This window comes from Rhyacophila brunnea, unplaced genomic scaffold (genome assembly GCF_057557595.1).
Source record: "Rhyacophila brunnea isolate RB1 unplaced genomic scaffold, BYU_Rbru_1.0 scaffold_1, whole genome shotgun sequence".
Taxonomy (NCBI): Eukaryota; Metazoa; Arthropoda; class Insecta; order Trichoptera; family Rhyacophilidae; genus Rhyacophila; species Rhyacophila brunnea.
In genome coordinates this window covers 53,074,616-53,098,113 of record NW_028232751.1, presented here as the reverse complement: position 1 = coordinate 53,098,113, position 23,498 = coordinate 53,074,616, and the positions used below count along the sequence as shown (strand labels likewise).

At 39.8% G+C, this 23,498-nt stretch overlaps 1 protein-coding gene across 1 annotated transcript in view; it reads left to right on the top strand.

The window, feature by feature from the left end:
- Positions 1-23,498, top strand: part of LOC147079953 (methyl farnesoate epoxidase-like) — a 62,306-nt gene that overhangs the window by 36,305 nt on the left and 2,503 nt on the right. Inside the window, exons 5-9 of the mRNA XM_085945965.1 lie at positions 10,459-10,639; positions 12,136-12,247; positions 17,736-17,916; positions 19,163-19,280; positions 22,392-22,530. Coding sequence (XP_085802091.1) covers positions 10,459-10,639; positions 12,136-12,247; positions 17,736-17,916; positions 19,163-19,280; positions 22,392-22,530 — 731 coding nt within the window. The remainder of the gene's footprint in view (positions 1-10,458; positions 10,640-12,135; positions 12,248-17,735; positions 17,917-19,162; positions 19,281-22,391; positions 22,531-23,498) is intronic.

Below are 23,498 nucleotides of genomic sequence, written 5' to 3'. Positions count from 1 at the left end.
TAAAATCGGTCAAAAATAAATCTAGTAAGTATAATTTATACTATTTAAGACATTTATTGATAATATTGTATATCTACGTTCAATATTGGAAATACATAAGTTTAATGGAGTACATAATATCTATATATATAAAAGAAAGTCGGGTTAGTTACACCATTTATAACTCGAGAACGGCTGGACCGATTTTTACGATCTTTACATTGTTGGATTTGTCTCAGCCCCGAATAGCAGAATAACTATTAAAACATCGGAAAAATTCACGGAAAAAAAATTATGAAGAAAATTAATTTTCTCATACATTTTGACATTTTGAACAATGAACGCGCAATCGAAAATAAAAGAAAATCACAAACAAATTAAATCCATATACAACGATACATGACAGAAAGAATAAACAAGAAACAAACAAACAAATGAAAGGCGTTGTGTGCATTATCTATCCTTTGACAGTTGATTCAGTTCAGCCTCGGATAATCCCGAAAGATTGTTGTATACTCCGGCGAATTTTGGAGGAAGTTGTCCTGCCTGAATCTTTTTTACTTCTTCGACAGCGTCCAAAAATAAAGCCAAGGATAAAATTACATGATCTCATTGCTGGTATTGCTCATTATTTACCTACCAATTTCATAAACCATCATTCTAACTTCATTCGACAATCGATCTACGTGAATAATCGAGCCGATTACCAGCTAGGTGCGCAAATAGCTATTTCGATCGTGATTTTCAAACGGTAAGTTGCCTTCGAAGATGTTCACTTTGTGAGGTTATCAAATTTGTGATTGTGTGTGCATCGATAACTGATTCATTATGTGATTAATTCTCCAGTGTTTATCATTTGATGATTCTTCAAAATGCTGACAACTATTTGCTGCGATTTGTCGATTGCTTAAAATCGAGACGGATCGCCTCACTTTCATTCGGTTGAACCAAGCCAAACTGCGATCGGAGGAGTATATTCATTTACGCGATGCAATCAGCACCGTAGGAGATGCAGCTAATGTTGGTCGAATGACTATTCTATCGGCGATGTACATTGGCAGCCCACGTCATATGCATGAATATGCGCAAGATGCAATGACATATGTTCGTCATTACGGTCGTCTAGATCTATTCATCACCTTTACATGAAATCCGAAATGAATAGAAATTGTTCAACTGCTACTCCCCGGACAAACATCAAGTGATTGGCACGACATCACCGCACGTGTGTTTAAACAAAAAATCCTGTCGCTGATGAACTACATTGTTAATCATCGCGTCTTTGGGGATACTCGATGCTGGATGTATTCGATTGAATGACAAAAACGAAGCTTGCCGCATGCACACATTCTTATTTGGTGAGTCGAAAGAATTCGACCAGACCAAAAAGATGACATCATATGTGCCGAGATTCCTGATCCCGAAACCGATCCAGACCTGCATGATGTTGTAATTACTTACATGATTCATGGACAGTGTGGCGCCATCAACCCCCAATCACCATGCATGGTCGACGGCAAGTGTTCCAAGCGTTATCCATGAAGTTTAACGGCGAAGACTATCACTGCCAATGATGGTTATCTACTGTATCGGCGTCGATCGCCCAATGATAACCGTAGAACTATCACAACGAAAATGAAGTGAAACGATATCGTGGTCGACAACACTTGGATTGTTCCGTATTCGCCACTTTTTTCCAAAACATTCAAGGCGCATTGCAACGTGGAGTTTTGCAATTCAGTGAAGTCCATAAAATACATCTGCAAATATGTCACCAAAGGCAGCGATATTGTAGTTTTTGGCGTTCAAACTCCCAATACCAACGATGAAATCACGCACTACCAAGTTGGTCGATATGTGAGCTGCAATGAAGCAATTTGGCGTATTCTCTCATTCCCCATTCATGAACGTCATCCCACTGCTGTACATTTGGCGGTGCATCTAGAGAATAGTCAACAAGTTTATTTCAACGCATCGAATGTTGCTCAACGTGCTGAAATATCTCCAGCGCCAACATTGGCCAGTTTCTTTTCGATTTGCCAAAGCGATCCGTTTGCACGAACGTTGTTCTACTCTAAGATGCCACGTTATTACACTTGAAACGCTTCATCGAAGAAATTTCAACGTCGGAAGCAAGGCGATGCGGTTCCTGATCATCTGGATGTGCATTCTACTGATGCTCTTGGTCGCATTTACACAGTTCATCCGAAGAATGGCGAATGATTTTACTTGCGGTTGTTGCTGGTAAATGTTCGTGGGCCGACATCATTTGAATCACTTCGAACTGTCAATGGTGTAGTGTGCCCAACATTTTGTGCTGCATGTCAAAAGCTCAATTCGCTTGAAAATGATACTCATTGGGACATGACAATCGCTAAAGCATTTGTTTCTGCATCTCCAAGTCAGATACGCACATTATTTGCTATCATTATTTCGACATGCTTCCCATCAAATCCACCTGAACTGTGGAACAAGTACAAGGATGACATGTCAGAAGACATTTTACATCGGATTCGTGTCAGTTCAGAGAATCCCGATCTCGAAGTGAATGAGGAAATACATAACCAGGCTTTGCTTTTGATCGAAGACATGTGTTATCTCATGTGCGGCAGTTTGTTAGTCAAGTTAGGAATGCCAACGCCTGATCGTGGAATGAATGACGCTTTTAATCGAGAATTGGTACGTGAACGTGAATATGATCAAGATGCATTGAACCTATCGGTTTGATCGAATGTACCAATGTTGAACCCCAAACAGAAGGAAGTGTACGATACGTTAATGAAGGCAATTGATGATGGAAATGGTGGTTTATTTTTCCTCGATGCGCCTGGTGGAACTGGGAAGACATTTCTCATGACATTGATTTTGGCCACTGTTCGTGCGAGATCCGAAATTTCTGTAGCAGTTGCTTCTTCTGGGATACATGGTGTGTAAAATTCCCACCTCCGCTCCCGTTATGTATATGCAGCCACGTCATACGCGGCCGGCTAACATAACCCTTACGTGTGCCAGATCAAAGAATTTAAGCCCTCATTTTGTCCCGAGCAGAGCCGCACGGGACTGGTGATGCAACCTTGCACCGAAGTGCGAATGCATGATGTTAATTTATATGGCAACTATCAGAGTGACTTTAGTTTGAAGAGTCGCAAGGGGAGTCAAGAGTGTCCCGCCCCCCGTACGCTCTGGCGAATTTAGTAAAGGCAGCAAAATTGGCCTCGGTTGCCACCATATCCGCGTGTCCTATTGGGCCCGAATGGGGTCGGACCCGGGCAAACAACTCCGCTCGTTCGGGGCCCATAAGTGGACAGTCCCACAGGACGTGCTCAGCGTCCTGCTGGTCGTGTCCACATGAGCAACCCGACCCATGTCCTGCCAAACCAAACCCCTGCAGTTTGGCCGCAAAGTTTCCATGGCCAGTCATGAATTGACTAGTCCAGTGGGTAGGCACCAGTCTCCTCGTCATGTGTCTCACCGAGACATCTGGAAAGTATAGAAAAGTCTGGCGGCCCTTAGAGGAGGCCACCCATCTCGCCTGCCATGCCGCATATGCGGTCTTGTAGACCAGCTCAGATACAGTTTTTCTGTAGCTCACGCCCTCCACTCTCGATGGCGGTGTCAGAGGGACACCGGCGAGAGTTGTATTGATTCTCCTCATAAGGAGAGTGATCGATCCTCTAATTTGAACGTGCAAGTCGAGGGGAAAGACCCCCGCAAGGACCGCCAGGGCATCCGAAGATGTGGTCCTATAGGCCTTAGTAAGGCCAATCAGAGCAGCCCTCTGTCCGCTAAGCAGAGCCCTCTTCACAATTGTCAGCGAGGCTTTGGTGTGCCACACGCTGGAGGCATAGCCAGCGATGCCCATGAATATAGCCTCGTAGGCGATTCTCAGGGCCCGAGGCTTTAGGCCCCAATTGTTGCCCGCCAGGCGAGCAACCCTCTGATAGGCTGAGTTGGCCTTAGCCACAATTACTTTAGCATGCTTCAAAAAGGTCTGCTTCTCGTCCAGAACGACCCCCAAATAGGTCACCTCTCGAGAAAACCTTATAGCAGAGTCGCCGAAGCGCACTGCGGGTGATCGCTTATTTATGTTTATCCTTGAGCTGCCCTTTAGGAGGATAGCTTCCGTTTTGCCAGGTGTAAATGCAAGCTTATTAAGCTTACCCCAGTTAAGGATTCTCGATAATGCGTCCTTAGCTACGCGCTCGAGTGTCGGACGGTTCGACGAGCCAACTAAAAAAAGAAGGTCATCAGCGTACGCGACGAGCGCGCAGCCCGGTGGCAGAGGTAACGTCAAAACATCGTCAAAAAGTATATTCCATAGCAAGGGGCCAAGCACGGAACCCTTCGGACACCCCATGGTGGTCTCCCTGTAAATCAATTCAGTGCTAGAGTCGTATATAACTTCCCTTTTATTAAAATAGCTTTGCACTAGGGCAAAGAGGTCCCCCGGGATCTGTCGGAGCCGAAGCTTAGATAGAATTAATGGCCACCATGCGGTGTCGAAGGCACCGGCTATGTCCAAAAAGAAGCCTGCCACAATATCTCCTTCTGAGTCCTCAACAAATTTCTGTGCAAATCTGATAGCGTCCTCAGTAGACTTGCCGGGTCTAAAGCCAAATTGCCTCTCCGAGAAAGGGTAGATTCTCTCAAGGTGGTCCTCCAGTCTTCTGCTGATTAACCGCTCCAATATCTTACCCAGCACTGGCAGAAGAGTGATTGGACGGTACGCTTTTGGGTCATGCGGTGGTCGTGTGCTCATCTTAGGTATAATCCTAAGGAGACCCTTCTTCCAACAGTCCGGGAAGATACCCCTGCTCATGCAGTCAGCATACAGCCCGACTATCTCATGAGGTGCTCGAAGCCACGCCCTTCTGGCAATCACATTGCTGATCCCATCAGGTCCGGGGGCTTTGCCCGCCCTGAGGCCATCAAAAATTAATCCCACCTCCGACTGGGTAAGCTCAGGAGAATGGTGAGTTTCCAACGGCAAGATTGCAGATAGTCTTAGTTGACAGGTTCTGTCATCTTCATGTGCCGTAGGTATGTCCTGTGGAATTAGAGCTTCCAGCAGTATGGATGCAGACTCTGCGCTGTCCATCGCAAAGGTGCCATCGGGGCGCCGCATAGCCGCCATGACTTTACCAGGCCTTGAGCCCAGCTTTATCACGCGGAAAGGCGGTCCCCACGGATCATAGCCCCCTATTTCAGAGACAAAATCCCGCCAGTGCTTTTTCTTGGCTTTATTTAACTCTTTTTTGAATTTTGCCCTTGCGGATTTATAAGCAATCTCCGTAGGTTCGTCATTTCTGGGTAAGTCGTTCTGAGATCTTCTAGCTCTTTTCAATTTTCTTTGGGCAAGTCTCATGGTCCTTCTCAAAGACGTCAATTTTGGTATCCACCATGGCGCAAGGTTGGGTGGCCTCAGATAGGTTCTACCCAGCGTGGACTCCGCAGTTTGAGTAATGAACGCAGTCAAGTCATTGGCTCTTTGGTGGAGATCGTCAGCCGACATGGCAGAGGCCAGTCCACCAATTTTGACGTCAAAAGCATCCCAATTGACACCGCTCGTCCGAAAGCGCCTGGGAAGTAGTAGGCTCTCGGTTTGGCTCAATGGGGCCGCATCTCCCGCAACTCTGAACGAAAATGTGATCAGACGGTGATCGCTAGCCACCGCGTCCGTGTGGACCTGCCAGTCCACGGCGCGTCTGGCAACGCCACTGGATGTCAGAGTGACATCAATATGTGACTCACCATTTCTGGTGGAGAAAGTGGCCGGCCCGTTAGGGTCATTTAGCACCGTCAAATCAAAGGCGGCCAAGAGCTCCTCGAGTGGCTCAGGTTTGTCCTTGTTACGTCTGGGCCCAGAGGGGGCCCAGAGCAAGGACTGGACGTTAAAGTCCGCCCCAACAATTATCTGCTTGCCTCTGCAAGCATATACGATTTTCTCCAGTTGTTTTGTGCAATACAGGGTAGAAGAACTGTACTGAAAATACGCAGATATAACTACAATGGAGAGCCCCCTGTTATTGGCAATCTCCGCCACCGCGAAGAGCTCATTGGATAGATGCGAGAGATGCAACACAGTCAGTGCGGTGTCAATTACAAATATGCAAGCTAAAGATTTCGGGGTAGCTTGTATGATACGGCCACCGCTTAGGCCCCGATTGGGACCAAAGGCGTATGGCTCTTGTATCATAATTATGTCCGTATTCTGATCCCGAGCAACCTCAAGCAACTCGGCAGATGTGGCTCGACCTCTGCCCACGTTTATCTGAGCGAAGGAGATCATTGCGGACAGTAATCAGTGCGGCTTCTTTCCTCCTCAATAGCGTGTAGGCGCGCGGGACAGTCGGGATCGGTGGCCAAGTGGCCGTTCGGCTTCTTGTAGCGCGTGCACGCAGGGCACTTGCCCGGTTCGTCAGCGGTGGGGCAGTCTGCTCTGTCATGCCCTTCTTTAGTGCAGTGGCCGCACGTTGTAACCTTAGCGTTGCAACCCTTAGCCATGTGTCCGTATAAGTGGCACTTTGCACACTTGACAACTCCGCAAAAGTCACGCACAGGGAACGAATTCCACCCCATGAAAAGTCTGCCATCATTAAGCAGCGCCTCTCGAGCCTTTCCAGGGATCGACATTATCATATGACAACGTTCGGTCTTCGGTCCCGCCTTGTGGCTCAGTTTAGTTCCAGCGTAACCCTCAGATGCAAGGCCAGACGCCTCCTGGGTATTGTTTATGATTGCCTCCTTGAGCTGCTCTTCTGTCGTCTCAATGGGTACATTAAATATTATGACGCGGGGAAGCTTTCTCCCCGCGACTTGGGCCTATAAGCCGGCATCAGTCAGCCCAGGGGCAGCCATGAGCCGCTTAGCCTCGTCGTCACTTTTGGGATGCACGATGATCCCGCCTCCCCGGATCTTGCGTACCCCGGTGATGTGCACTCCCAAAGTTTCAGGCACAATAGTTTTCATGACCGCTTCCTTTGTGGCAGTCGATTCTTGGCCCTCCTTAGTCGGATAAAACATCACCCCTGGTCTGGCGACAGTTTTCGGAGGAACTGGTGGCCATTCGGAGACTCTAGTTGGTTGAGCCTCTCTACGGGTTACGTCACTCCAAAGAGCCCTGGGAGGAGCATTAGAAGGAGCCTGGATGATGGCTCTCGTTAAGGAGGCACAATCCTTCACAATTGCCTTGTGTGCCTCCAGCTCTATCGCCATGGCCCACGTTTCAGTGATTGCCATCTCAAGCTCCTCGGCAACTGCGTTCACAGTTGCTCTGGCAATACGACTGTCCTTCTCGAGGGTGGCAAGCGCCCTTTTGATGGCAATCGTCACCCTGGACGCACTCTCCTGAGACTCAGAGAGAATACTCAAAGCCACGGGACTGATCTCCTCGCAAGATGCTGAGGTTGAACCAGCCCTTGACTTAACGCCCTTGCCCTTTGAAGTGGTGGAAGCGCTCTGCTTGTCTTTCTCTTTTTCTTTCTCAGGCCTTTTATCCTTGACCTTGGGGGCCTGCTTTGGGTCACCAATACCCTCAGCCACGTCCGACTTCCGCTTCCTAGTGGACATTCCTTCCACTTGCATGGGGTCCCCTTTGTGGTTGACCATGGCGCTAGGTAACACTCGTCACACGTCACTCACTCAACCACAATTTATCGCACAATAAATATTATTGTTACAATAATTACGTAACTATTATTAAACGAATTAAAAGTCACAATTCCCGGGAAAGTCCAAGGGGAAAACACACAAAAGTTTCACAAATCGTATTCCAAGGGCAGGCGAAGGTATTAGTATAGAAACGGGATCAAAAACTTGTGAATAGCAGGGTCAAAATTGAAGATAACGAAAGCAAAATAATAGCGATGCAAAAACACGTCCGCACGGCTCGACAGTTCAGTCGCAACTCTTCTTCTGGGATAGCGGCCACGTTGTTAGAAGGATGCCGAACGGCTCATTCAGCGTTGAAATTGCCGTTAAACCTTCAAATGACTGAAACACCGACAAGCAGTATTGCGAAACATTCAGCAATGGCCAAAGTTTTGATAGCAAGTAAAATCATCACCTGGGATGAATGCACAATCGCGCACAAATGCGAATTGGCAGCACTCAATCGAACTATGAAAGATTTGCGCAATTACTCAAGATGTTTTGGTGGCGCAATGATTCTACTATCTGGCAATTTCTGCCAAACACTACCAGTCATTCCAAGATCGACCGCTGCCGATGAAATGAACGCTTGCCTCAAATCATAGACTCTGTGGCACTATGTGAAGAAACTTCGGCTGACGACGAACATGCGAGTTGCATTGCTAAACGATCCATCTGCCGACGATTTCTCTAAGCAATTGCTGACTATCGGTAACTGCCGTGTTCCTGTCGACGAATCGAATGGATTGATTTCGTTTCCGCCGAATTTTTTAAATTTCGTCTCAGCGAAGGACGACCTCATCAACAAAGTGTTCCCGAACGTCATTGCTAACCACAAAAATCACAATTGGGTGAGTGAACGAGCAATTTTTGCGGCAAAGAACAAAGATGTGGATCACTTAAACTCCACAATTCAAAATCGAATCTTTGGTCCAATGCATTCCTTCAAATCTATTGACTGTATAATAAACGAAGAAGAAGCAACCAACTATCTAACTGAATTTTTAAACTTATTGGATCTGCCTGGCTTGCCACCGCACAATTTACAACTGAAGATTAACTTGGTAGTTATCATGCTTCGAAATCTGAACCAACCAAAACTATGTAATCTATTTCATTTTGATTTGATTTTTGCACATTTATTGAACCTAATTCATTTTGAGTATTTTAATTCAGCTAATAAGTTAACACAATATTATTGATTCTGAGGCGGTACGAAGTTCGCCGGGTCAGCTAGTAAATAATAATGTGAATTTAATATGAGATTGCTGTTTCTGATAGTAAAGACTTAATGAATGGGTTAGCGAGATTTAAAATAGTAAAGCAAATCATGGTGTACTTATGGCCTTTCCACTTCATAAATCTAATTAGTCAGCCAAATATGAAACTGCCTTAAAACGTATGAGATAATGGTGGAATTACTTTGTTAAAAGTGCGAAGCATTGTTTTTTTCCAATCTTTCTCATTTTAATTAATTTATGTGAAAAAATAAAATGAATTGGCAACTTACAGATGGGTATAAATTAAACTTCATTCAAACTCAGTTTATTTCTAATGTAGTGATTTGTTATTAAAAGTACTTATTTTTTCTGTTATATTTTCGTTTTTATTTTCCATAAAAATTGATAAAAAAATCAAGTTTCGAGATTATGTTTATCAATCCCGGGATTCATAGGTATCGAAAATAGCTCGGGATCCTGGGATTCGGGATCCCGGGATTGGAATCCCTAGTCGTTAAGATATGAAAACCTCGTATCAAAAAATGTTAAAATGTTCAGGATGAAAAAACAATTTTATTCAAAATTTTCTTTAAAATCATGATCAAAGTTGTTTTAGAAGATGATTAATTAATCAAGTGGGGAATTTTGTACAGTTTGGATTTGGCTTGTGGCTTATATATTTGGCAGTATTTAGCTTAGAGATGAGTTACGAGTTGTTGATATTTCAATGTAAGATTTTTATTGAGTTACGAGGTTTCAATGTTTATAATAAATACATGTGTTTGTGTGGCTTTTCTGTATCGTTTATGGAACGCCATTGCATCAAGTTGTGATATTATTATTCGTTCCTTCATTCGCCGCCCTTTACAATGTGCCGCCCCTATGCAAAGCATGACCTGCCCACGCCCGTGGGACGTCACTGAAAATAATACTCTTTTATGGTGTAAATAATATTATAGGTATGTATGTAATTTAATGTCGATTCCCAGCCTGAGAAAAGACAGAGCATCACAATGACAAAATATACATATCTCGTAAAACCGATTGTTCAGGTTAAGCTCTCAAAAATACCCACTTTCGACCTTAAATTTAATAACCGCATGCATTGGACCATTGCCCACTGAAGAAGGAAGCGGATACATTACACGACTGGTCCTACTTTTCGCCCCTCCCGTTGTCTATGGATGACCTGTCATTGTCTATAGAGTGCTCACACTGACGCGTCTGTCGTATTCACTTGTCGGAGTATTCTTAGTTTCAGATTTCTTTCAGATTATTTTAACGTATCTTGGAGACCTTGGAGTTCATCTGATTTAGTGGTTATGTGTTATTAATAATTGGAAGTGACGATCAAAGTAAATAAACGTCTTCTGGGTATAATAATATCGTAATACACTAGTACGTTTATCAATGTGACAGTCGATTCTAAACGACATTAACTAATAACTTATTTATACTCTTCAGTCATTATAGAATACAAAACTCTGCTTGCAAGTACGTTATCAATAAATAGTATGGCAGTGGACCACTCGTTGCTTGTGCAAAAAGTTATGCTTAGGCTTTATTAATCTAAAGATGGCGGTGATTGGACGAATGGTCTGGATTCCAGGTACGACCGCAACGATGCGAAGTTGCGCCAGGTGTGTGACTCAATCCACGCATCTTTCAAGGCAGTCGACATGTCAGGAGGAATCCTGAGCCAGATTCCTGCACTGAGGCATATTATACCCAAACTTTCCGGCTATGAAACGATGCAAAATGAACTCACAAAGATGTACGGATTCCTTACTGTAAGTAGGTACTATAGTGGGACCTGCGTAACTATTCTATACACACGACTGATTTCAGCCGCTACGGCAGCTATCTAGGGTAGGTTTGTATCGAAGTATTAGCACTTATTGTAACAATTACAATAAGTTAGTTATAATTATTACAATAAGTGCAATGTTTTAAGAGCACCTCTCCTGACTATGCTAAATTTTAGAGCGAGATAGACAGTTTTGACTGTTTAGACGGCTTACTTATTGTAATTGTTACAACAAGTGCTAATACTTCGATACAAACCTACCCTAGATAGCTGTTGTATCGGGCGAAAGCAGTCTTGTGTATAGAATAGATGCGCTGGTAAGGAAATAAATAAATGTTTCAAAGCAACGTGTTAAGAATGAACTGAATGTATCCTTTTGTTGAATATTGAAAGGCTCGAAGGGCGATAAAATGTTATAAACGTATTACAAAACACCGGGAATAATTATTGCATATGATCTCATTCGTTAGTTTACCCATGGCCATAATATTTGGAATGTATAAATTCCATTTTCACAATTTGCAATAATTAATATGTAATATTTTTTAACTTAAGATTCATCGGGCTACCTATCCCGCCTACAGTAGTGAAGGTTTGAGGTAGGCTGTTAAGATTTGACATCAAAAGTGAACATCAAGCTTTGTTAGTCATACGTATTTGTTTTTATTTAAGGGCCCACGTGCGCCACGTAAAATCAAAGTGGAGTTTTATGGTTTTTTCAGAGCATAATCCTGGGCATTCCTTAAACGTTGTAGATAATCTATTTATATAATTTTTAAGCCTTATTATTCTTTATATTTATTTTAAACATTTGATGACTGCATAAAGAATTTTTATTACATAAAATAGTATTCTTTTAAACCTCTCGATCTAATGTCTTAGAATATAGTCATATTGCAGTACATCCATGTGCAGTGGTGTTAAGATTTTTTAGGTTTATTAATTTTTAAACGCATTTATAAAACGCGCTATATAAAAATATAAAATAAATTACCTTGCTAGTGTCCAGTGACGTCCCGTGGGGGTAGGCAGATTGAGCGTCGCTTGGCTGCAGCAGCTACTCGAAGGGCGGCAAATCGAGGAGAATCATTTGTTATATTATATAGAAATAGGTACCTGAACTTAGCAATAACGAAAAAAAAATCTTTCTATTAAAAAAATCAGCTCACTATTTGGAAACAAAATGTATTAATTGATATAAAAGATTTAACAGTACTTTAATTTTATTATTTTGTCTTTTACTTCCGTTGCCCTTCGACGTCCTTGGTGAACAGGAATGACAAGCTCACGGATGATAAAAAATTCTGTACAAAAAATGGGGTGGCATTTTAGCGCTGCCCAGTGGCGGCATTTTGTCTGGGGACGTCACTGACGCAGGGCCCCTTCTGAAGTCGGGCCCCCAGGCCAGAGCCTTGTCAGTAGGGGCCATGACTTTGACAACTATTATCTAATCCAGAATAATTAAAAATTTATATCCAGGAAACTATTGAAGAGCACAAGAAAACGATCAAGAAAGGAGACGACAGAGACTTCATTGATGTCTTCCTTCATGAAATGGAGAACCAAAAAGGAAAAGATTCTACGTTTACAGGTAAACATAAAATCTACCGTGGCTGTCCATTCGCCATATATTATGTTCAGTTGTGGTGTCCGTGTCCGGAAACTTGTACGTATGCAGTTCGCCGTATCACACTTCACCGTTAAATGTTGTATCGGAAATATATGGCTGTATATTAAAGACCGTCTAACCTCTTTGGGTCGTATTCATGGCCCCCACAAGGAAGGGCTGACAGGGCTCTAGCCTGGGGGCACGGGCTTAGAAAGGGTCCGGCATGGCAAGTCATACACACACCACAAATTTTCTCTTATAGCGAAAAAAGTCGCAATTTTCTTGAATGATTATTAACATTTAAAAATATAAGACTGCGATATGATATGATGATTGATATAAGAATTAAATGCTAATTCACGCGTAAAATTTTATTTTATAATTATTTAAAGTGTGTTTCCTGACTTCGACTTACAAAATGGCTTTTATCCAATATAGCGAAGGGTTCCATGCTACGTGGGTAGGGGGAGGCGGGGCTTGTTGTTACAAAAAAAAGAAAAAGTTAAATGTCTGAAATCCGTTAATCTTAAGACACATCATATTAATTATTACTAATTCTACATATTATATTTAGGTATTATAATAGGGTTTATTTGTACATACCTTGCAAAAATTACAATACCATTAAAAACAAAAAATGAAAACTGTAACAAAGTGCCCCAGCCGGGGGCAAGTTGTTACAGGGTAGGGGCATATTTTTACCAACTAAAACTAATATTGAAAATGTACTTATGTAAAAGTAAGTTTTTTGCTTGTGATTTACTTTGCATTTATATTTAGTCACTAAAATCATAATTGAACGTAGTTATGCAGAATGTAGCCAGTCCACAATAATGTCGAGCTGAGATAATGGCACTTTAGTAACAATATGATTATTAAAAATGTATGTAAAAATGTTAAATGTCAAATTGTAAATAGTATTTTATTTCAAGAATATTTTTTTTGCGGCCTGGCTATTTGTTAATGTAGAGAAAACCTTCGCATCTAATTTATATGAAATATGATTTTTTTATTTTTTGTGGACTGGCTACTTTCTGCATAACTATGTCCAATTCTGACACATGAAATTAACGTTATCCCCACGAATACAGGAAATGTGAGCCCAATTTTTGCATGTTGTGCATTGGATCCACTATTGCCCAGGTTTAGAGCAAGTATAATTTTCCAAACAGAAGCATTCTTCATTCTCTGAGTCCGAAGAAAATAACACCACTTTGAATATTTACATCTGATATGCGACACATAAGCCAGAGGACCTTAGGGTTGGAAAGTTAACTACGATGTAACAATGTGCCCCCGCAACAACTAGCCCCGCCTCCTCCTACCACAAAAGGAAGTCGTGATCAGTACTTGGTAATATGCTGACAACTCAATAAGTCAACTGGATTTAATTAAAAATCGCTAAAAATACACGGAATACCCTTAACCCTGGGGTTCCGTGGAAACCACTTGGGGAATACTAATGTAGAAAATCACACTGCCCTTAAGCTTAGTGATAGGTAGGGGGTCGCCATAGATCCTGGCCTGGATCGCCATAGATTCAAGATGTGGGAGCCATGGTCGTATTATAGTACTGACATAAAATTCATGTCTAAATAAAATACGTTTCTTGTCGGTTTACACTTTAGAGGAAGACAGCAGCAAACAAATTTGGAAAATAGTCGATATACTGGATTATTGAATAGGTTAGGTTTTCATACTTGAATTCATGAATTTTGCTAAAATCATTCTTGAAAATTGTATTAATGTTGATATTGAATCTAATAAAATTGGAGACCGTATAGTTTACGGTCATCTCTTTCTGATAGAAAGCTCACGGTGAAATGTTTTACGTACATTAACAATTTACATGTAACCGGTTTGAACACATCCACCTTCAGAAACGTATCAGAATGGAAAGACTCGTATGCTTCCTTTCCATATCCCGAAACCATCAACAATGCTCCGCTTTGCTTGACGACAAAATTTTGAAATGAAGAAGATCCGTTTGATATGTGTTACAATGAGTGTTTTCAATATGTTTGCAAACTTGACTTTGATCATTGCCGACACAAGTAGAAAGCCGATACATTCACAACGACTGGTCTTACTTTTTCCTCCCCTCCCATTGTTGTCTATTGATGATCTGTCATTGTTCTATAGAGTGCTCATACTGACGCGTCTATCGTGTTCACACAGGGAATGGTTTGATTAGGATAGATGAGTTACATGATAAATAATACACAAGCATTAACACGCCTTCTACAAATGTAATGCATAATAATTATATCAATGCTACATATTTTTTGGAAATCGATATTACCACCGGTTTTTGTGTGAAGGACTAGTCTGACTTTGACAGCTGATGAATAACAGGAATGTATATTATTTATAAATAACACTGATAGTTAATACATTTGATTTGAGAATTTTTTATAATTCAATTTGAAACGAGAAAGGGCGAATCAATATGTCAAGCAATTTTGGATCTGATTTTGACAGCTGAACAGTGGACCACTCGTTGCTTGTGCAAAAAGATATGCTCAGGCTTTATTATTTACTTAAGTTGATACATCAGTGAAACGGCAAATAATTTTCAAATATAGGCGCGACGAAATTTTGGACTCGCTCGCATTCTGAGAGAGAACGTCGAGCTGAAAACACCTCACTTTGTTTCGTGATGGCGACGGGCGTATTAATTCTTAAATCGTGTAAAGATGACTAAAAACGTTACCCATTTACTTTAAAAAGAAAACATGACAATGAATATATTATTATTGTTACTTCTTCTTATTGTGCCATCCCCTAGCGGAGGTCGGCCACCATCAAGGCGATCTTATCTTTGTCGTCTGCTACCCGGGACAGTTCGGTGGAACTGCACTCGTACCAATCACGGAGGTTCTTAAGCCACGAAATTCGGCGCCGTCCTCTGCTATGCTTCCCATTGATCTTTCCTTGAATGACGAGTTGGGGAATGCTGTATTTTTGTCCTCTCATAATGTGGCCGAGGTATTGTAGTTTCTTGGTTTTGATACTACGTAGAACTTCTCGGTCCTTCCCCATTCGATTGAGAACTTCAACATTTGTCACCCGGTCAGTCCAAGGAATTTTGAGGATGCGTCTATACAGCCACATCTCCAAAGCTTCAAGTCTCCGTGACATCTCTTGGTTTAGCGTCCATACTTCCATACCATATAAAAGAATTGAGAGCACATAACAACGTACCATACGCAGTCTCAGACCTAGGTTAAGATCTCGATTGCTAAGGAGGCGTCTCATTTTGAGAAAAGCGCTCCTTGAGATCTCAATTCTAGTTTTTATTTCCTGAGACTGGTCCCATTTCTCATTGACCCATGTACCTAAATATTTATAATGGGTCACACGTTCGATTGGTTCGCTGTTAATGACAACATTTGTGTTGGTGTCTGGTGTCGCTGTTTTTGATACTAGTAATAGTTTTGTTTTCTTGAGGTTAATTTTTAAACCATAAGAATTACTGACCTCATTATCCTTTTCTACCAGTTGATGTAAACTCTTTAAACTATCAGCAATCAGCACAGTATCATCGGCATATCGTATATTGTTAATATGTGTGCACCGGAGCGCCGTTCCTGTTCGTGAAATCGGTAAAATATCGCTCCGTCTCGTGGAATAAATGATTTGACCGTCTGAGCTGGATAGGCCATATTATAGAAAATTTAACACAATTATTTTTATGAAAAAAAAACACATAAACTTTGATAACTTTACTATGTCAAAATCTTCAGAAAACTGTCGAGCGCTCCGGTTCGTAAATTTATCCATTTCGAGCGGTGATAATACCCACCGATTCACCTTGTAAGGCTTCCTTGAAAATAGCTTCCGAGTACATGTTAAATAGCAAAGGTGACAATATATACCCCTGTCTTACACCGTGACGAATTTTTACCTCTCCACTGATTTCGTTTTCAATCTTAATATTCGCTGTTTGATTCCAATATAAGTTAGCTATCAGTTGAATGTCTCTTGCATCGATGCCTTTCTCCTGTAAGAGCTCGAGAAGTTTAGGCTAACTGTTTACTAATAGAACAATAAACAGAACATAAAATGGACATATGTTGGATTTATATGACAAATTATATTTCGTTTGGCATGCGTCATTTGCACCCGCGACCCGCGATCCGCACATCGCCTAGCTACGATTTTCTTAGACCGTGCCTCAACTGAGGTACAGCCTTTAGATGGCGCTGCTATGATCCATTGTGCGCTTGGTGTCCAGCCAAACCAGCCTCGTGCTTTCGTCATGTGTGATTCATGTTATCTGCACACGTCTAACCGACATAACTTGCCACGTTTCATAAAAAGGCTGAAAATAACACATATTATCTCATTTCATGTGAATTCGTAATCAACACATTAAATAAAGGTATTTCATCAGCTGTCTCTTCAAGAAAATTAATGTTTGTTGTCCACCGGCAACTGGCTGTTTTGTTTGTGGGCATAATATTCGTTTAACTTTTACCAACTTTAAGGTGAACCTGTTTCTTTTCATTTTCAGCAAAATTATCATGATAGGTACCTAACATAAATATGACGTCATATTTTTTACAAGATTTTTTCTAATATAGGTACTCTATGTTTCTGAGGTATTTATGTATGTTTAATAAAGAATGCTACATTATAAAATATTGTGAATTATTTCGTTGAATAATAAAAATATTGTATTAAAAATTATAAGGATTGAGCGTGCTATATAAAAATATAAAATAAATTACCTTGCTAGTGTCCAGTGACGTCCCGTGGGGGTAAAGCGTCGCAGATTGAGCGTCGCTTGGGGGCGGCAGTTACTCGAAGGGCGGCAAATCGAGGAGAATCACTAGGCACATATAGAAATAGCTACATAAACACATTAATAATGGATATATCTTTCCATTTAAAAATCATCTCACTGGTTGGAAACAAAATGTATTAATTAACATACCTACAAGGTTTAACAGGAGTGTATTTTTTGTCGGGTTCGCGATGTCTAGTTTACTTCCGTTGTCGTTGGAGATCACGTTCTTGATGACCAGCAATGACACGTGCACATTTTTTAATTATAGGTAGGTACTTACATACTTGCCTAATTTAAAATTCATTCAAATATTTTTGTATTTTAAATGTATTTGAAACCGTGGACAATATTTCTATTGAAGCAGAGATAGCATTTAAATTTAATACATATGTATTATATATTTTGTCGATAATGTATCTATACAATAAATCTCTTAGAAATTTTAGTCATGAAAGGATAATGAAAAATACTGTATAAAAATGGGGCGGCCTTTTTTCGCTGCCTAGGGGCGGCATTTTGTTTCGGGACGTCACTGCTAGTGTCACATAAATACAAATATATACGTATTTTAGATCACTATTTCCTAATTGGTGACCCCCTAGAAAACTCATGGGTTCCCATGCCATGCCCAAACCATTTAGTTGGTTCAATTTATTCAAATGATGTTTGGGGTTTCAGAAGAGCAGCTCCACGTGGTATGCTTGGATTTTTTGCAAGCTGGTGCAGACACAACCAGTAGCACCCTATCTTTCTTGATAATGTACATGATCAACTATCCTGAAGTCCAGAAGAAAATGCAGGAAGAGATCGACGCGGTAGTCGGCAGATCAAGGAAGCCATGTCTTCTGGACAGAATAAGGTATACGAGTATCCTAAATTCCATAACCAAGTGGTGAAATGTAATGTTCTACGTTATTTTGGTATGCCTATCTCCATCCTTGGAAAATTTACGTGTACTTTCTATATATTATCACAACGGGTGTTCCACTACCGGCAATGTCTTCGCGCATGACCACCAAAATAATATAATATAGAAAACAGTGGGTGCTCCACACCATTTAGGCCATTTAAGGTGATGTCTTTACCTACCAGAGGCACCCAGCGGAAAAATACGAAGCTTGCGATTTGAGACATTTTTTGATTATTTACAATAATAAATATGTATCTGAAAACATTAAAAAGATTTTTTTTTTTAAGTCAAAGATAAACTTACAATTGTAAAATAATGTGAATTTGTCACATATTTGATACATAGGTTACGTTATTATTACATTATTTTTATGGTAATACTTAGTTTATTAAGTTTTAAAATTTTCAGTTTTAGATTTTTGACTAATTCATAGTTTTAATATGTTTTATATTTATTTTAAAAAACATCGATTTTTATAAAAAAATATAAATGTGTATAACTTGAAATCCTTTTTATTTATATGAAATCTTATTTAGGTATGGTAATATTGAAGCTCGATTTGATATAAATAAAAAGGATTTCAAATTATACACATTTATATTTTTGATAAAAATCGATGTTTTTTAAAATAGATATAAAAAATATTAAAACTATGAATTAGTCAAAAATCTAAACACGGAAAATTTGAAAACTTAATAAACTAAATTTTAGAATTAAATATAATGATGCATATAATATGATCCCCCTTAAAATTTAAATTATCAATAAATGATTTCAAATTGCAACCATCATAATATTTGACTCGCTAGGTGCCTCTGGTAGGTGGAGCATTTACCTAAAAACCCAAAATTGTAGCGTGTTCTGAACGAATCAGCGAAGAGCTGGATGCACCCTGGACAGGACTTCTCAATAGGTACCTAAATTGTGAATGACGTGCACTAGATTGTCCAATGATTTCCTGTTTGACTTGATGCATGTCGCGTGGATTGTCCATATACCCTGTGCACGCTTGATTGTTTTCATACTATTGGGTTTCTCGAATTTGATGTACAGTTACTGATTGAAACGTGTGCAGCTAAGATAATGTCGCCGATAGAATTCTACACTATATGGTTCATTTTTTTGATTAAGCACTTAGATTTCGTATATACAGATAATAACTAATATCCTCATATGTGATGGTAATGTTTTTTAGGATGCCGTATGTGTGCGCTGTGCTAAACGAACTGCAAAGGAGAGCCAACGTAACACCAATTTCTGTCCCACACAGAGCCATGAAGGATACCAAACTGAATGGCCATTTAATACCAAAAGTAAGATTAACTTCCTACGGTATGGGAAATTTGCGAGTAAGAAACTAGGTCTATTAGAGGGTTACATATAAATTCTACGTAAAACATTTCACCGTGGCACAGTTCGCCGTAAGCTTTCTATCGGAAAGATATGACCGTATACCAGGGATGGCGAACCTATGACATGTGCCACTGGTGGCACGCGAGATGATTTTGCATGGCACGCGAATGTTTCATTTTGAATATTACTATTTTATATATATTTAAAAAAAGTTTTACAAATAAATATATAGGTACATGCTTAAGTAAGTACTTACTTTTTTTATAATATTAAAAAAATATGACGACATTGCCATTCGTGTTTTCTTCGGTTTTTCATAATATGTTTAGTTACTTACGACGAAATTCAGGCATAAATAATGACAAGTCACATAGTATAAAAAAAAGAATCATTACGTGTAATGTAAATATACGATTGCATGGGTCGGTCTTTAGGATCGGGGAATTAAAAATAAAAAAAATATACAATCAACAAACCTTATGAAATTAATTATCGGCAGTCATTCAAATAATATACCTAATAACCGCTTATTATTTTACCTCAAATATAATCTCTAAAAATGGAAAACCGCTCAGTGATGGAGAATATTCTGAATATTAATATTATGGAGTGGTTCAAATGCTTCCATGATCTCTTTGAGTAATTTGAAAACAAGGAGAAAAATATTCAAAGAATAAAAGATATGCCTTCGGCTAGAAATATGATGAAAGAAAATTTCGCAATAAAAAAACTGTTTGGCACGTCGGACAGTTGAAAAATATTATTTGGGAAATGTTGGCACGTGTACGTAAAAAGGTTCGCCATCCCTGCCGTATACTATACGGTTTCCAATTTTATTAGATTCAATATGAACATTAATTCAATTATCATAGCCGATTTTGGCAAAATTCATTAATTCAAGAATGAAAACCCAACCAAACTTATACAATATATATAACTTATAAGGTTATTTTCAAAAATTGTTTGCTGCTGGCTTCTTGTAAAGTGTAAACCGACAAGAACCGTGTTTTATTTAGATACAAATTTTATGTCAGTACTATACGACCCAAAGACGTTGGACGGTCTTTAAAATACGGCCATATATTTCCGATGCAACATTTCACGGTGAAGTGTGATACGGCGAACTGTATACGTACACGTTTCCGGACACGCTATTAGAGGTCTATGAACCAGTCCACCTCGTATCGACATCCGGTCTTAATCGGGGATATAAAGTTTAGATCTACGAATAATACGAATGTCGCAAGCCAGCAAACAAATTACACAATTATTATTTGTAAACTTTTGCCACTAGGTACCTATTCAAATGCACATGAATAGTTATTTGTATTCGACACATAACACGTAAACACCTGGTATTTTATTGCCATTAAATTAAATGTAGTTTGGACAATTCACATCAAACAAATTCGAAAATAACGCGTGTCGCTACTTCAGATAGCAGTCCGTTGCTTTTAATACCCTCAATTGAATATGATCATATTCTAAATACATAGTATTATTTATATTTTTATACTGGACTGGTCAAATCAATAATGCGACAGGATATCCATTGATGTCCAGACAACTGGAGGAAAATCATGAGTAGGTACATAAGGTCCCTATAAACTGCTCATGAAGACCATGATTCTTAGTAATGAAGCAATGACTGATAAAAATACCTATAAGTTACAGCGTCCATGTATTTTTACAATAATTGAAGCCACCCGCATTGATATAACCACTTGCTGATGTGACACGCAGCAAGACAGTATACAATCTTGGCTGTCCACCAGGCGCAGACCTATATTCCTCATTATGTCATTACCCGTTTTTTAACGGCCATTTTGATTCCCTCTAAGGCTAAGGTAAACAATTTTTTCCGCGTAAATGTTTTCAACCTCCACACAAAGAAATGTTGTAAACAGTAGGGTTTAAGAATCTTGTGCAATTAAGTAAATGTAAATTACAAATTGTAGATGATATGGATCTCCACAGAGTGGATGTTGACAAACAGTTCGAAACAGATTTTAATTTACGAGAAATAATTGTTAACTATTCGCCCAACCCATTGGGTCCTTGCAATAGATCAAATACCTACACATCATTTATTTTTTGATTCGATTTGGACTCGACATTTTTTGAGAAATTCGACAAGGAGACTTTGAAAATGGATCACGCAAAATATTGTGAATATTTGCACACATATTTTTTATGTCCGCACTCCAGTGGCGAAGGGTAGAGGTAGGCTGTTAAGATCCACCATAAATATTGAACACTAAACTTTGTCAGTCATACATATTTTGTTTTCATTGAAATAAGACTCCAATAAATTTACAGATGGTGTTGGTTAGTTTTTAAAATCCAATTAAACCCTGCGAAACCAATCCATAATATATAATAGTAAAAAAAATACTCGTCTATCTATAAAATATCTAAAATTTTGTAATTTAATCATACATAACTTTGGATATTTTATAGATAGAATAATATTTTTTATCTATTATACTTTGGCTAAAAAACAAAATCTGTTAATACAAGCCCAGGAGGCCCATATGATCCTATGAGGATCGGACATGGTCGAAAAAAAATACTTTGGCTTAGGCAGGACTTAATGAATTTGAAATAATAAACCAACAATATGTGTAATATGTATTCTTCATCCAACGAAAACAAATAAGTATGAATGAAAAAGTGTGCACAATTTTGTCGTATCGCCCAAAGTATACGAAGACTATTAATTGTGGTTATGTTAGGCAGGGATTAATTGATTTTTGGAAACTAACCAACACCACCTGTAAATTGTAGTCTTAGTTCAATAAAAACAAGTGCGTATGACTAGCAAAGTTTAATTTGTACTATTTATGGCAGATCTAAACAGCTTACCTCCACCCTTCACCACTGCCGCACACACAACATAAAAATTAGAGCGAATGTTTGTTGGTGGCGTTATTGCGAAAAGAAATTAAACTAATTATGCCTACCTATTGATATAATATGGGGTAATTAAAAATAGTAAAATTGTTCACAATATATTTCTACAATCAAAGACATGGTGGCGAATTTTTAATATGTTTTATGATGATGTACAGGGGTCAACTATTTTGATGCTTCTGCACAGCATGCACATGGACAAGAAGTGGGGAGACCCGGAAGCCTTTCGACCTGAACGATTTCTGGATAAAGAGGGAAAGGTCATTCGCCATGAGCTGTTGGCGCCATTTGGTTATGGTAAGTAGTGAATAATGGGTGTAGCATACCAACCTAATGTTTTAAAATAAGTGATGCACGATGGATTTTTAGGATTGTAGAAGTATGTCATAGATGGCCCCCACAAGGAGGGGCTGATAAGTCTCTTGCCTGGGGACTCGGCATGGCGAGTCAACGAAATAAGTAAGATAAACACACATCACAAATTTGCTCTAATTGTAAAAAAAAGTCTACTGCGGCGCTATTTTCCTTTAATAATGATTATATTTTAAAATATCTGATAGTGCGATGTAATTTTGAATTGTGTCATTACTTGTTAATTAACTCCATACTTAGAGTGGATGTAAGTATTGAAAATACACTAAATACCCTTAATTTGACCGAGGATGCCATTTTTTCGCCGGCGTTTTCCACTACTGTAGAGCGTCATACCGCCTTTAACTTTGGTGATAGGTAGGGGGGCCGACAAAGATCCTAACCTTGGGTCCCGCTTCAGGATGTGGGGGCCATGATGTCATACTAACAACTTTTCCCTCGCCATCCGCTTGGGAATGAGGGTATGTACCACGTCCAATGACATTCATATGGACGAATCATCTGGAAAAGAAAATGACACTCACTTTATTGTCGGGTCTGCCGAATGGCATAATCTGTTCTAACGCCATTACAATAAAGGTGATATTGCTATAAATTCCTGATGCTTTTTGTTGGGTCTGCCGAATGGTTCGGTTCGAACGGGTTCGCTCAAATGAACATTGACATTAGAAACACTGCTCTAACGCCATTACAATAAAGGTCATATTGCTATAAATTCCCGATGCGTGATATCGCATAATGGAAATTGCGTGACGTCTACCTATACATGCGAATGCGCGAATTTACTTGCTAGCTACTGTATTGAGTGCGTCGTCCATTAATAATGTCATTGACTACGTCATACCCAACGTTATGTGGCCTTTAACATTGTGTTGTAAGTTGGAGCTCGTGTG